This window comes from Passer montanus, unplaced genomic scaffold (genome assembly GCF_014805655.1).
Source record: "Passer montanus isolate IOZ18808 unplaced genomic scaffold, ASM1480565v1 scaffold5, whole genome shotgun sequence".
Taxonomy (NCBI): domain Eukaryota; kingdom Metazoa; phylum Chordata; class Aves; order Passeriformes; family Passeridae; genus Passer; species Passer montanus.
In genome coordinates this window covers 16,080,399-16,093,722 of record NW_024369929.1, presented here as the reverse complement: position 1 = coordinate 16,093,722, position 13,324 = coordinate 16,080,399, and the positions used below count along the sequence as shown (strand labels likewise).

Sequence of the window (13,324 nt, the reverse complement as noted above, 5' to 3'; positions counted from 1 at the left end):
GTAGTTTTAAGGACAAACACAGAGAGTTTCTCTGGTTTGCAACATTTTTATTTAAATTACCTCAGATTTGGAACCGTAATCCTTAGTCCAGCCAGATCCTAAGCATGTGTCTATTTACAGTTCTGGTAACACCTGAAACAGCCTGACATACAGCTTTATCCTGTAAACCCTCATAAGAACCACCAGATGATGCTCATATGTGTGGATAATAACCCACTGAATTTACTCAAATCCATCACTTTCCCTCTTTTTTATGACATGGGTTTGCTTGTTAGATCTATAGACAGCAAGGGGACTTTCAACATGAAACCTAATTTGCTTCAGCTGATGTCTCATGGCAAATTACCTTGTTGGAAACACTTGGGGCTGATGTATAAATAGACTGAAATCAATATCCCTGAATCAGTCTGTGGAACTGTAACATGGTTGACATTGTCAAAATAGACTCCTCACGTGAGCTCGTTTTTGCTCTTCATTCTCTTTGTATATGAGGAAAATATTCAGGAAAATAAATATCAGGGAATTATACCTACAATGGAATAAGCCTCACTTAAAAGGTCAGAGTTTGATGTTTTATTCCCTTTTTTGCCTTTTTAAAGATCTGATTCTTGAGGTTCTCTTTACTCTGAGAGAGAGCCACAAACAGACTTGAGCACTTTGAATTTGCTTTTCTATTGTAAGCTTGAGTAAGTTTTCCAAATCTTGAAAAGAAGGAAGAATTTAACATTTTCCCTATTATCCTCTTTGTTACTTTAAGTAGCTCCTTGCCTTGTTTACTGACTGCTGGAATTGCTGTTCAGAGGATCCTCACTCCCTGTCTTGCAATAAAGGGAGCCTGGACAGCCAAACCCCCTGGCCTGAGCTGTCTGATGTTCTGGAGCCACATTTCCTCACCTGCACAGTGCTGAGCCCCTCAGCTCCCACTGGATCCCCTCCTTTCCCTGCCCATTCCTGTTCAGCAGGCAGAGCCAATTTAGGGTTGTGTCAGCTTCAGGGGGAGGTGGAGATAATTGATGCCCAGGCAAAAATGCCCTAGATAGACATTTTTCAATTTGGAACCAGACAGGTGGGGACCTGAGTGTCCTGCTGATGCTGGCAGACCCACCTTGCCATCTTGCTGCTGCTAAAATATAAACACATTCAATTATGTATGCAAGAAATGGCACCTCATTTGTGTGCACACACAGACACACACACACAAACACTTCGGGCAAATCTGTCTGTGCACTTGAGATAGACCCTATTTGTCTCAGTCCTGGAAATAAACAGGTGATTTTCCTTGTAAATTCAGCTGTGAGTGGCGAGGCTTTGCTTAACTGAAAGTCAGAGCTCACAATGGATTATTTAAAAACTTGTAATTGTGGTGATACAACTCCTGTGCAGTAAGAGAGCTCCAGCACAATTGGGTTTGACAGCCAGGATCCAAAGGGTTTGAGGCTCCCAGGGAGCTCTGTACAAGAGGCTCCCATCGCTTCTGATTATGTTGTGTATCATGAAATCACTGCAAAAATACCATCCCTGAGGCAAGAACTGCACATTGTACACAAAAGGTTAGTGCTGTGTTGTACTGAGGATGGGGGATGCCTCAGGAATTACTGCAGAGGGAGCTGAGGGATAAATTCCTACATGTCACATCACTGCAGCACCTGTGGTAAATCCAAGCTGAATTGCTCCTCAGTGTGAACTGTTCTTCAGGTGTACAGGAGGGTGAGAATATGCTCATGGTCAGCAGCTGACACTTGTGTTTTCACCCCTCCTGAGCCTGCAGAAACATGTTTGTTTCCGTAAAGGTAGAAATAGAGAGGAAGCACTGCAGGCCACAGGCAAGGCTGAGTTTGGCTGCAGTTTCTCAGCTACGTGCTCAATTCATTAAGACTTCTAGGTGGGGTAAGACTGTGGGTTGGAGGGTGAAAGAATTCACCCTGTGTTTCTCAGAACTACCTGGGAGGTGCTCTGTGAGTTTGCCAGAGGATCTTTCCTGAAAGAACAGACTCTCTCCTTCCAGCTGTGAGAAAATAAGAGGTCTCAGAAAGGTTTGAGAGAGCCCAGAAAGGGGGAGGATTGAATCCTCTCCCAGCTCTTTTCTGGGCATGTGGTCATTCCTACACACCCTGCCTGTGCCTGCTTGCTGCCTGATGGGAACATTTCATTCCTTCCCTCCCAACACTGCTCCGTCAGCGTCCCTTGCAGCATCCTCTGCTGAGATGGAATCTCTGGTTCCTTAATAAATGAGTCTGGTCTCTCTGGTGATAAAATCTCCCTTTTTCCTACATCTTATCACTGCTGTTATGGAACAAAGAGATACCAGCAAGCTGTAGGTCAGTAAATGTTCTTTCATTCATCCATGGGATTTCAGCTCTCCACTTTTCTACCAGCTCTGCAGAGTGCTGTCAATTGCTGAGCCAAGGAGCGTCAGAGCTGGTGGAAAATGACCTTTTCCAAAGGCACTCCAAATTCTGAGCAAATCTTTGTGCTGATTGTTTAACCAGTCCCATACAGTGCACTTCTCTTCCCACCTGCCTCTTCCCATTCCTCCCTGAGTGTTTGTTCGTATTGAAACTGGGCTCTTCCAAAGTGGCTCATTTACCCACAGCCATCTTTTTTTCCCAGGAGCAGTTTAAGCTCTTGGTTTTTCTTTGTGATCCCCAAGTGTGGAGGGTAATTATCAAACACCTGTAGAAGGTGAAGGAAACTCCTGTCCCTGGATTTGTCTCATTTCATCTGGTTATTGGAGAGTTGACTGGAATGGAGAGTTCTGTGGGCTTTGAGGAGTAGCTGAGAAGGAACAGTAGGAAATACACAATCAGCTTTTCCATTTTCATAGATCTATCTATTTTAATGTCTGAAGAGATGAGAGTGATCATCTAGTCTAACCTCCAGCATGGTAATGACTGAAGGACACCATCCAATAATTTCTGCATCAAAGCACACTGAAAGGCACTTTGTACAGGACTTTGAACAACCCCACAATTAGGTGATTTAGAATGTGGTGGTGACTTGGACTGTCCTTCCACAGGAAAGGATACACCTGGAAAAAACTCCCCTCTGCAAAAAGTCCATGTTGAGACAGCCTACAATAGCTGGAAGGGAAAAATCCTGGCTTGTTCTTCTGTCAGGCAGGGAGGGAAATGAACAGCTGGAGTAGTCCTGGGTTTTCCTGGGCACCCACCCTTCCTGAGCACTGCGTGGAGCCAGCCTGGGGAGCCACGTGCCCTTGGTAATGCCTTTGGCAGGTCAGAGATGTGAGAAGGAAGGAAGCCACTGGGACACAGGCAAATGGAATGGGCAGATCTCCAGAGGCTCCAGTTACTGCCTCAGCACTGACAAACTGGGGAGGACCAAACCCCACGGAGCTTCCAGGGAGCTCTGCCTTGATCTGAGTCAGTAATGTGCTGGACAAGGCTGGCTCTGAAGATGTGCTGGACTGAAGGAACAGCCCTGCAGCCTCACTGTGGCCACTGCTTTAAAGCAAGAAGCATTTTAGTATGGGAGACTGGATGTAGTGTGGACACCATAAACCAGAAAATACTGTAAAATAAGGATTAGGCTGCTGATAATGAAAGTGAGAGGACTGGTGCTGCTGTATAAACAAAAAATCAGAAAATTCACTGGGAAGGTGTTGCTTTGGCTGAAAGATGTGTGGAGAACAAATTCAGAATTTGGAACAGACTGTGCTGTCTAAAACACTTCCAACTTGCCTTGAGAAATTTACCTGGTTTCCTCAGATTTCCTCAAAATTAGATGCTTAAAAATTTAAAGGTCAAAAATGCCCTTATGCTTTTCTGTTCAGCTAATAAAAATTTTTTAAATAAATCTTTTATTGCTTTAAATGTGGCTCAAAATCGAGGGATTGCACAGTAGCTTTCAAAGTGCAGCAGGAGCCCTGGAACCCTTTCCTTGTCAGCCCTGATGTGTGTGTGGACAGCTCTGATCCACCTCTGCTTGGCCTGGAGCCACAGGAATACTTGGCTGCCTGCGTTCACTCCTGGTTTCTACTCTGCTTCTTCCTGCAATGCAGGAGAGTTGAAGAAATAAAAGTTGTTAAGATTCAATGCAAACTACGAAGGATAACACTGCCAAACTCTTCGAAGAGTGAGGTTCCCTCGCTGCTCCCAGCAAGGGTTGGAAAACAGATGTTGGTGGGTTTGCCTTTGGGATCCTTTTGGAACCCTCCCATTCTCTCACCCATCCTTCTGCAGAGGAATTGTTCATTAATTTCAGTTTTAGGGGGGCTGGAGAAATACCTCACATGCACTGTGACCCTGCTGGCAAAATGTTACATGGATACATGGCCTGGGAAGGTGCACTCAAAACAGGAGGGGAGGAATTATAAAGATATTTATAAAAATTTCTACCTTTATTTCCTATTCAAGTTTTTTTTTCTGCCTCAAACATTTCAGCTTCAGTCCAAATAGCATTTAATTCACTGGGTAGTCTGGATTCATGGATGTTTGGATGGGTGATAGATGAATTTCCTGGCTCTGTTCTATATCTAGGTTCATAATTTGACCAGAATGTGGTTGTACAAAATGCCAGCAGAAGAGAAACCTTCCTAACAAACACACAGATACACTATTCCTACATCATGAGCTGAAATATATTTAGTATATAACTCTGCTCATTTTAATTAGGGGAATAGTTCATACAAACCAGAGAGAAAAAATAATTAATAGAAAAACTTTGTACAATTTGGTGATATCAGCTGCAGATCTTGAAAGGGTTTCCAAAGGGAGAAAGGCATCATTTTAGAAATGGGGAAATGAAGGTAGAAGAGTCAGGTGGCCAAGATTCCCTGGCAGGATTGGGAAGAGAACAGCTGCCTTGTGCAGTTTGGGAAAGCATCTCAATCTCAGCCCTCCTGAAGTTAACACTGCATCAGGCACCTGCATTGTCAAACAAGTGCTTTGGAGTTAGGAGAAAAACAAAACCCTGATCTGCTCAAGCTGATAGCAAAATTATTCTTCTTTCAATGGGAAGGTGATGTGGATGGAGGGACCCAAACATCTGCATCGGATTTTTCTGGCTGACAGTCCCATGAAATGTGGACAAAGTTTTGGTGGGTCAGAATATGCCCTCAAACTTCTACTGGCCTTTATTTTGGAGTCCAAATTCCCTGTCTCCAGTAGATTCTTTTGGAAAGCCTGTTTGATTCTTGTTTTAGTGCACATCAGGATGAGTTTTAGCCCTTAATACATAGCTTGTATCCCATGCAGAAAGCTCCCCATGCTGATGAGGGAACCAACCTCGGAGTAAAAATTCTGAGTGAGTGTAGTATTTTCTGCTGAATTTTCATAGTCTGATTCAAACTGCCCTGGTCTTATATTACCTTTGAAATATTTAATTTACCCACCAGGTGCAGTTTTCATGGAAGCACATGATACATGTAGTAGTAGTAGTGGAAAGAGAGCAACACATAATTCATTTCAAAATCCTTTTTAATGTTGAGCTTTCTACTCCTATTAGGTAATGATTAATAGACACAGGGGGGAAACATGAGCTTTTGTTATTTTCATCTGAATGTTAAGAGGTGCTTCGTGAAAACCATAATTTCAGGGACTGCTTTGTCATGGATGGTAGTTTGTTATGCTGATGGATTGTTTTAATTAGTCAGTAAAACACTATTTATGATGAAACATTTGACACTTAGAAAATTTGATCCTTTTTAGTTGCAACATTATATGACCAACCTCTCCTAACAGAAATTGCCTGAAACATAGTTGGAAATTACATTTTATGAGGTTACCTTGAAAATTAACATCTGCAATATTAATTTTATAGGTGTAAAGAAACCCATTCAGTCATAAACTGTAACAATAAATAATCATAAAGGAAAAAAATAATTGTTTCTGGGATGCAAAAAACCAGGAGACAGGCCCAGAGAGAGATCCCACCTTGTAGAACTCTATTCTTCTTGTTCTGAGAGTAAAGAAAGCAGGATTTCTGGCAATAGTATTTCTCATCTCTCTCACTGAGGACTGCACAGTGCCATTACTGTGCAGTGCTGAGGTGCAGAAGCCACAGAACATGCTGAGCTCTCAGGTGAAGCCTCACACTCCCAGCTGGCCTCAGACAACATCCCCAGGAACCTCCATCCCTCCAAACCAGGAGTTAACCCATCCCCAGCCTTCCTTCTCCTCCCCTCCCAGCCCCAGCCTCCTGCTGTGGGAAGGTGGTGCCCGGAGGAAACCTCAGGGAGGAAAAATGCCAGTAAAGATGAACAGTTTCATGCAGGAGGAACAGAGGGGTGCGTGTTCCACCTCGGGATGCAGAGGGACTGGGCATTGTCTGCTCTTTGGGGCTCGATTCTCCTTTCTCCTTTCTCTCCATGTGCTCTCACAACAGTGTGGAACTGACTGAACAGAAATGAAAGCCAGAGGATTCATGTTGTTCATTATGCAGGAAAAAGAAACTTATTTCCCTGCACAGCTGTGACTTAGTCCCAGGGCTCCTGTTAACTCCTGTCCCGAGTAAATCCCAAGGCTCCAGGCGCTGATCAGTTCTGGTCACTATGGCTGAATATTCCCTGCAAAACTCTTCTTCCAAGGAGAGATTTCCCTTCCAAAGCACTTTCCTTTCTAGCTGTGCCTGCTGGAAAGTTCTGCTGAGGTGGCACTGACTTTTAAAACACAAATGACAGTGGGATGGGATGGGATGGGATGGGATGGGAAGAATAGAATAGAATAGAATAGAATAGAATAGAATAGAATAGAATAGAATAGAAATGCCCTTGAACTCAGGTTTATCTTCACAGCTCTCTTGATTACATTCCTTCACACACTGGAACTTCTCCTATCCCTGAACTTCTTTAGCTGGCTGCATTACAGCCAAATAGTGCAGCACATACCTGTCCTACAGCTTGTAATGATTAATGATGTGGTTGATGCCAGTAATCCAAGTCACACTGATTTGAGAATGGAAGAGCATAAACTTCAAGGTGTAAACTACCCAGCGCTGTGGCAGTTCCCAAATGTTTGGAAATGCTGGGCTGTTTAACACCAGATTCTCTATTCATGTCCCAAATTCTACAGCTGCTCATATCCACCACCCTAAAGAGTTTCCAAGCTTGTCCTGCTCATAGAGTGACACATGAAATATTCTGGGCTGTGCTTTTCCTTCCTGCCCACATCTCATTAACATCTGTCTCTTCATTAGCTGCCATCCTCTGTCTGGGGAGTGCAGCTGCAAGGCTGGCTGGGCTGGGCTCTACTGCAACGAGACGTGTCCCGTGGGCTACTACGGCGAGGGCTGCCAGGTGCCCTGTCCCTGCCACAACGGGGCCGACTGTGACAGCATCACTGGCAGCTGCATCTGCGCCCCAGGCTTCATGGTGAGTGGGGCTGGGCGTGGGGAGGCCTTGCACAAAGTGGCTGTGAAAAATGAAAGAGGGGTTTAATCTGATTTGAAATAATATTTGCATCGAGGCAGCCAAGCATGTGTAATTTTCACCCATTCTGTGTAAGCCCACACTGCTGTCCTCTGGGCAGTGTCAATCTGTGGCTGCTGGTTGTTTAGTTAACATATCTGTTCTACTTTATTACTGTCATAAAGGTAAAGATAAAGATATGCTTTCCCATAGTATATTCTAAGTCAAGACATAACAAAAAAGATGTCAGATTATTGTCTGCCTGGAAGAGCAGAGAAAGAATTCTCATGGCCATTCAGCATGTTCCTTGTCAGTCACACTGTGATTTTAATAGATGAAGATATTTTAAAATGTTACAAATGATAGAGCAATTTATGTCTTTTCTGAGCCTGTGTGGCAGGTGTCTTTTACCGAGCATCAGGAAGAGCTTCAGACATTCTGAGGTAAACAAGCATTGCATTTTATAGTTGAGATATAAAATGGCTGAAGAAACCAGCCAAGATGAAAACATCAAAACTTCAGAGTTAACAATTGCCAGGCTGCAGCAGAAAGTATTGGGACATGGATCCAGGAGTCCAGTCCTGCTAAGGCTGGGCAGAATGGAATTCCTTGCCAGGAGTTCCCTGGTTATCTGTATATGAAGCTCCTCCTCTTCACAGAGGAGAAATGCAGGCTGTATTTAAGAAACAATACTTCCTAAAGGAAAAAAAAAAATGCTTTAAAGAGAGAATTCCATCAAACTTCACAAAAAGTTGGCTTTCTCTGTCCTTCATTCTAGGAGCACACCACAGAGGAGAAATGCAGGCTGTGTTTAAGAAACAATACTTCCTAAAAGAAAAAAAAATGTTTTAAACAGAGAATTCCATCAAACTTCACAAAAAGTTGGCTTTCTCTATCCTTCTTTCTACAATCTGTCCCCACAGGCCTGTCTATATTTTCTGTACTATTTTAACAATTATGAGTTATAATTACCATGTTCACTAGAAATCAAGGGGCAGGCTGCACAGCTGGGATGGATCCGTAGTGGGGAGGTCCTGTATGAGATTAGTGGGATGCCAAAGATTTTTTTGCCTCTCTTCATTCTAATTCCACACCTGAGCTTGTGATCTCCAACTGGCATCAGCAGAGCTGTGCAATTTCCAGGAGTTGTCTCGATGCCAGGTGTTAACAGATTTATTTAGGTGTGAGGGGCTGGACTCAAAAGCATCTGTGCAAGATAATGGTACTTAGAGATGGGGGCAGGGTGGGGGGTGGTGGGGGAAGGTCTCAGGTTTGATTCCCAACTCCACAAACAGAAAAGAATTTATCTTCTCTATACAGTAGTTAAAACACAAGTACAGGAAGGAAGAAGGCAGCAGCATGTTAGTAACAGCTACAAAATAAAAAGATGCCAAGATCCTCCTTCTTATTAGGAATGCTGTCCAAATTTGCAGCACAAAAGCATTTAGGGACCCTTTACTGTACACATTTTAAAAAAGCATACCTTGTCCAATATACATTGCCCCAAGGCAGCATTAGTGGAGGCAGAAAGCCTGGGAAGTTCCTATTGCATTGCTTCAAAATAATATTTAATCTCATAATAAAGAGCTTTCTTGCATTGACATTTAAACAGCTTGGTTATTGAGGATAGCTCTATAATCACTGAAGCATATTTAGGCATTAGTATCATTGCTCTCACATAATATACTATAATCTCTGGCAATTAGTCCATGAGGGGAAGTAAAGCCTTGAAATTGCTAATTTATTGCCTCTGAAGCATATTTGTCATTCGTGTGCATGCCAGATGAGCTGCAATGGTTCTTTCAAGTGCTGCAGAACACAGGCTGTGCAGAAAAGTTGCTGGGAACCTTCCCCTCCCACCCCAGGGTGTTATCCTGCCAGGATGCTCCGGGCAGGGAGGAGTGAGCTACAAAAGGTTGTGGGGCCAGAACCAGGCTGGAAGTGCCTTATCCCAATGACACACCCCAAGCCAGGCTTTCCCTTCAGATATTCCTGCCTGGCTCTTGCTGAGGCAGCAGGGGAGCTTTGCCTGGGGGTTGAGCTTTGCCCTTGAATTGGGCGAGGCGGTCCTGAGCTCAGGATGTGTCCTCTGGCAGAGCTGGGCACAGCTAATTATTCACAAAAGCCAGAAATGAATCCCTCTTGCTTTTTCAAGTATGAGGCTTGGCTGAGGCAGCCACACGGGCAGGAATTTTGCCACATAATTGGAAAGAATAAAACCAGGAGCAACGTCTTACATTTTAGAGCAATGTTTGATCTACACATGACACTACGGCAGAGCAGTCTGAGGGGCTGCTCAGGGAGGGGGAAAGGAAGGGAAAATGGAGGGAGAGAGGATATAACTGCTGAATTCATCTGCAAAGGCAGAGGGGTTGGACCCACAGGACTTTGGGATTACTGGCTGCCTGGAATATGCAGTGCCCAAGGAAGGACAGTGTTTTCCTGACAAAGCACTCCTCCTGCCCACTCCTCCAGCACAGATGGTGGGTTTTTAACTCACCCTGCCTGTGTCAGGGCAGCTGGGCTGGGTTTCAGGATGAATCATCTGCTCTCGTAGCCAAAACAGGGACATTTTGTTGGGATGCAGAACAAGCCATTAAAAACACAAAGCATCTGGTCACCTTTATTAAATGTATTAAGTGAAAAGGCAGCCATCCCATAGGCTGCCATGTACGTGAGGAGAACACTTAATTGTTGAAAATCTAAGAAGATGCAAGTTGTAAAATAAAAATGTATATGGTAGCTTAAAGAAAATACATTATTTATTAGCTGTGACATTTCCAAAAATTAAAATGCCCAAGCTAAATAGTGGTGAGCTTGCAGTTTAGGATAGAGTTTCAAAACATATTCTGTCTTATTTTTTCTGCAAATGTTTTGGGTTGGACTCAAGAGCAGATTTGCATCTGTCTGTCTCCAAACCCAAATGACAGTGTTGTAAAGCTGTTATTGGGTATCAGGGTATTTGTGTGGGGTGCTGCTGGGATCCCCTGGGGATGGCTCTGTTTTACCTCTGTGGGTTCTGAACCACCTTGCAGACCTGGGTGTGGATTTGGCTGAGGCATCCACAGCCCAAACCAGGCAGTTCTTGGAGGCAGCACACAGGGCAATGAAAACAGGATAACGGTAGAGGAGACACAATAAAATCCTCCCCAAAATCACAGACCTACTCCCCATTGCTCCACAGGACTGTTGGGAATGCTTTGCTTCCTGCATCCCACTTGTAAAGGAGGATAAAGGCTGTGTCAGTTTAACTCAGATGATTGCAGGGAATCATCATTACAAGCACACCAAGAGGGCACTTCCCTCCAACTGGGACTTTTAACATATTTGAGGGTTTCCTCTTAGCACTGAAGTGATGAATTGCCAAAATGCTCTTCTGAAGAATGGTTCTGTAAAGCTGTTCTGCTGCCATCTCGTTTGTGACCAGAAGGAACCTGGCAAACACACACAGGGAGTGCACAGATCAGCCCTAAAAGCACCAGGGGAGAGTCTTGAATGGTAGAAATTGGATCCTCGCTCCCATGTGGAAATGGCTGCTGCTTGCAATAAATTATCTGGATGCAATTATGGGGATGGTGAGAGGAGTTATACTAACTTGTACCTCCCCCTCCTTCCAAATTCTCCTCCAACGTGTTCTCCTATAAGTCCACTGAACTCAGGTGTGCAGGAGGGACATAAAAGAAAGCAGGACTTGCCATGTCCTCTCTCTCTTCTTTTGTTTTTGGTTCATTGAATTTTATTCCTGTAATTCAATAAACATGGTAGAGAAGGCCAGAGGATATGAATTAAATATGACAGGAGACCACAGGAATCCTGACCTTGTGTCTCACAAGGAAATCTTGAAACCAACCCCCTGCACGTACCTATCAGCATTTTAGCTGCTGAAATCATTATAAATGCTATTTAGATACAAGTAACCTCACCCTCTCCATTGCACAGCTAATTGCAGCTTCCCTGAAAAGCAGTGGCTATCTAGAGACCTCATCCCGTGCTATGCCTTTGTTTCTTTATGGATGCTTTGTTTTCTTCTTTTGAAAAATGGGTTTAACTTCAAATGCTTGCATTCTGTGTGTTGTGGCAAGGAGAGATGTAGTTAAAACATTTCTCAGCCCAAGACACTCCGAGAAAACTTTGAACACTTCTCTGTGGAATGTGTGGTCAGCTTGTACTTCGGCGGGCACTTAGGTCTATATTTCACATCCAGATGACAGAACTTATATTACTTTAAAGAGTTCATCTATTTATGCTGCTATTTTTTGAAGACCTGTCTGCTTTTATTGAACCCTGCATGCTGGCAAGCAGAGCAAGCACTTCATCACCAAAATGAAAGAATCCATTCTGACATTTCTCTATTTCTTCACTATATTGGTAGATCCCACACAAGCCAATCACATGCTGCAAAGTATGAAAACTACAGCAGTGGTGATCTCTTACTAGAAGAGTTTTCAGTTTTTGGAATGACTTTTGGATTCCCTAAAGCTTTCCAAGGTTTATCCCAGTGCTGTCCATCTATGGGTGTTTGCATCTTCTGTTTGCATTGTATCAAAATTGCATTTTTAAAGCACAATTAATGCCTTTCAAATATATCCTTATAGAGGTGCTTATGTGTATGGAACTCTGGCTGGGCTCAGTGGGAATCTGGGCACTTAAGTACTGAGACACAGGCTTCATTTGGGTCTGTAAGTCCATAATTTTGTCTGGCATGCCTGAATTTCTCAACATGATGCTTTCTCTACCATAGGGGTACAAATTGTTCCCAGGGTTTACATCAGAGTAAAACTTTACAACCTACCTGCACATTGAGTAAAAGTCAGCCCCTGTAGCACACAATGAACAGCTCGAGCACTTAGTAAAAATAAGTATAAATTATAGTGCTGTAAAGCTATTCAAATGCACAGCAAATGCACACCAAATTTTGCAATGGATAATCTCTTGGTCAGTACAAACACCCACACACAGACTCAGACCAGTCTTAGCCTGCTCTGTGCCTACTCACTGAGTAAAATGACCAATTTACTGTTCCATAGAATGAGAAGGACCGTGATTATGGTCCTTTAGAGGTCATAAACACTTAGAGGTCCAGTCTGTTGAATATTCCAGCTCTAACAGGCTTCCTTCTGGCACACACCATATCTCTTGTTCCCTGAAAAAAGCATAGAGGAGAGAAAAAACAATCTTTATCTTTATATTAAGAAAGTGGAAGCCTGTTCTCCTGTCCTACACCTTTAAAATTCTCTCTGTTGTCTAAAAGAAAAAAACCAGAGTAAATACAGAGGAGCACCTTATCTTATCTTCAGTTGAATTTTCCCTGAAGGACCCAAGTCCCAGGCAGGTCTGAAGAAATTGGAAGCATCACTGCCTGTAGGTGTTTTCTAAACACACAAGGTACAAATTTATCAGAGTATTCCCTCTCTTCTACATACTAACTTTCATCTTTATTCTAAATGTATCATTCTTCACCACTTCACAAGGAAGCAGGGGGAAAAATGGATGAGACTTCTTTGTGTTATAAGCCTGTGGTTCAGTAGTAAAATTATTTTATAAATTTCACAAAATTCTTACTATAAAAAATGGACGTAAGGCTGGAGATAGAGGATCTGGTTTGGGGGCTTTAACTCATTTAAATGATCCATTTCTCTTTGAGATAATTCCAAAAGTACTTCAGTAGAAGCTCATCGCAGAGCAACAGGGCACCTCATCAAAAGGTTTAAAAAGAAAAGACGAGGGGAAAAATCTTCAATAGAGCCTGTGTCCTTTTATCCTTGATTTACCGAGCATATCAGTTACCCCCCTTTGTTAAGAGCTCTTTTCATTTCTAGGTATAAAATAAATTCAACCATTTTATCAAGATGTTCTTGTTACCAGCCACCAGTATAAATTTTACTTGCTGTAGGTGGGGGAGAGCTTTCCTGGCACAGCAGTTGTCCAATTAACTGGAGTATCACAGGCAACAGGAATGGG

General features: G+C 43.2%; 1 protein-coding gene across 6 annotated transcripts in view; it reads left to right on the top strand.

The window, feature by feature from the left end:
* Positions 1 to 13,324, top strand: part of MEGF11 (multiple EGF like domains 11) — a 252,056-nt gene that overhangs the window by 173,492 nt on the left and 65,240 nt on the right. For all 6 annotated transcript variants that reach the window (XM_039723396.1, XM_039723398.1, XM_039723397.1 and 3 more), the window contains one exon: positions 7,153 to 7,327. In XM_039723396.1, coding sequence (XP_039579330.1) covers positions 7,153 to 7,327 — 175 coding nt within the window. The remainder of the gene's footprint in view (positions 1 to 7,152; positions 7,328 to 13,324) is intronic.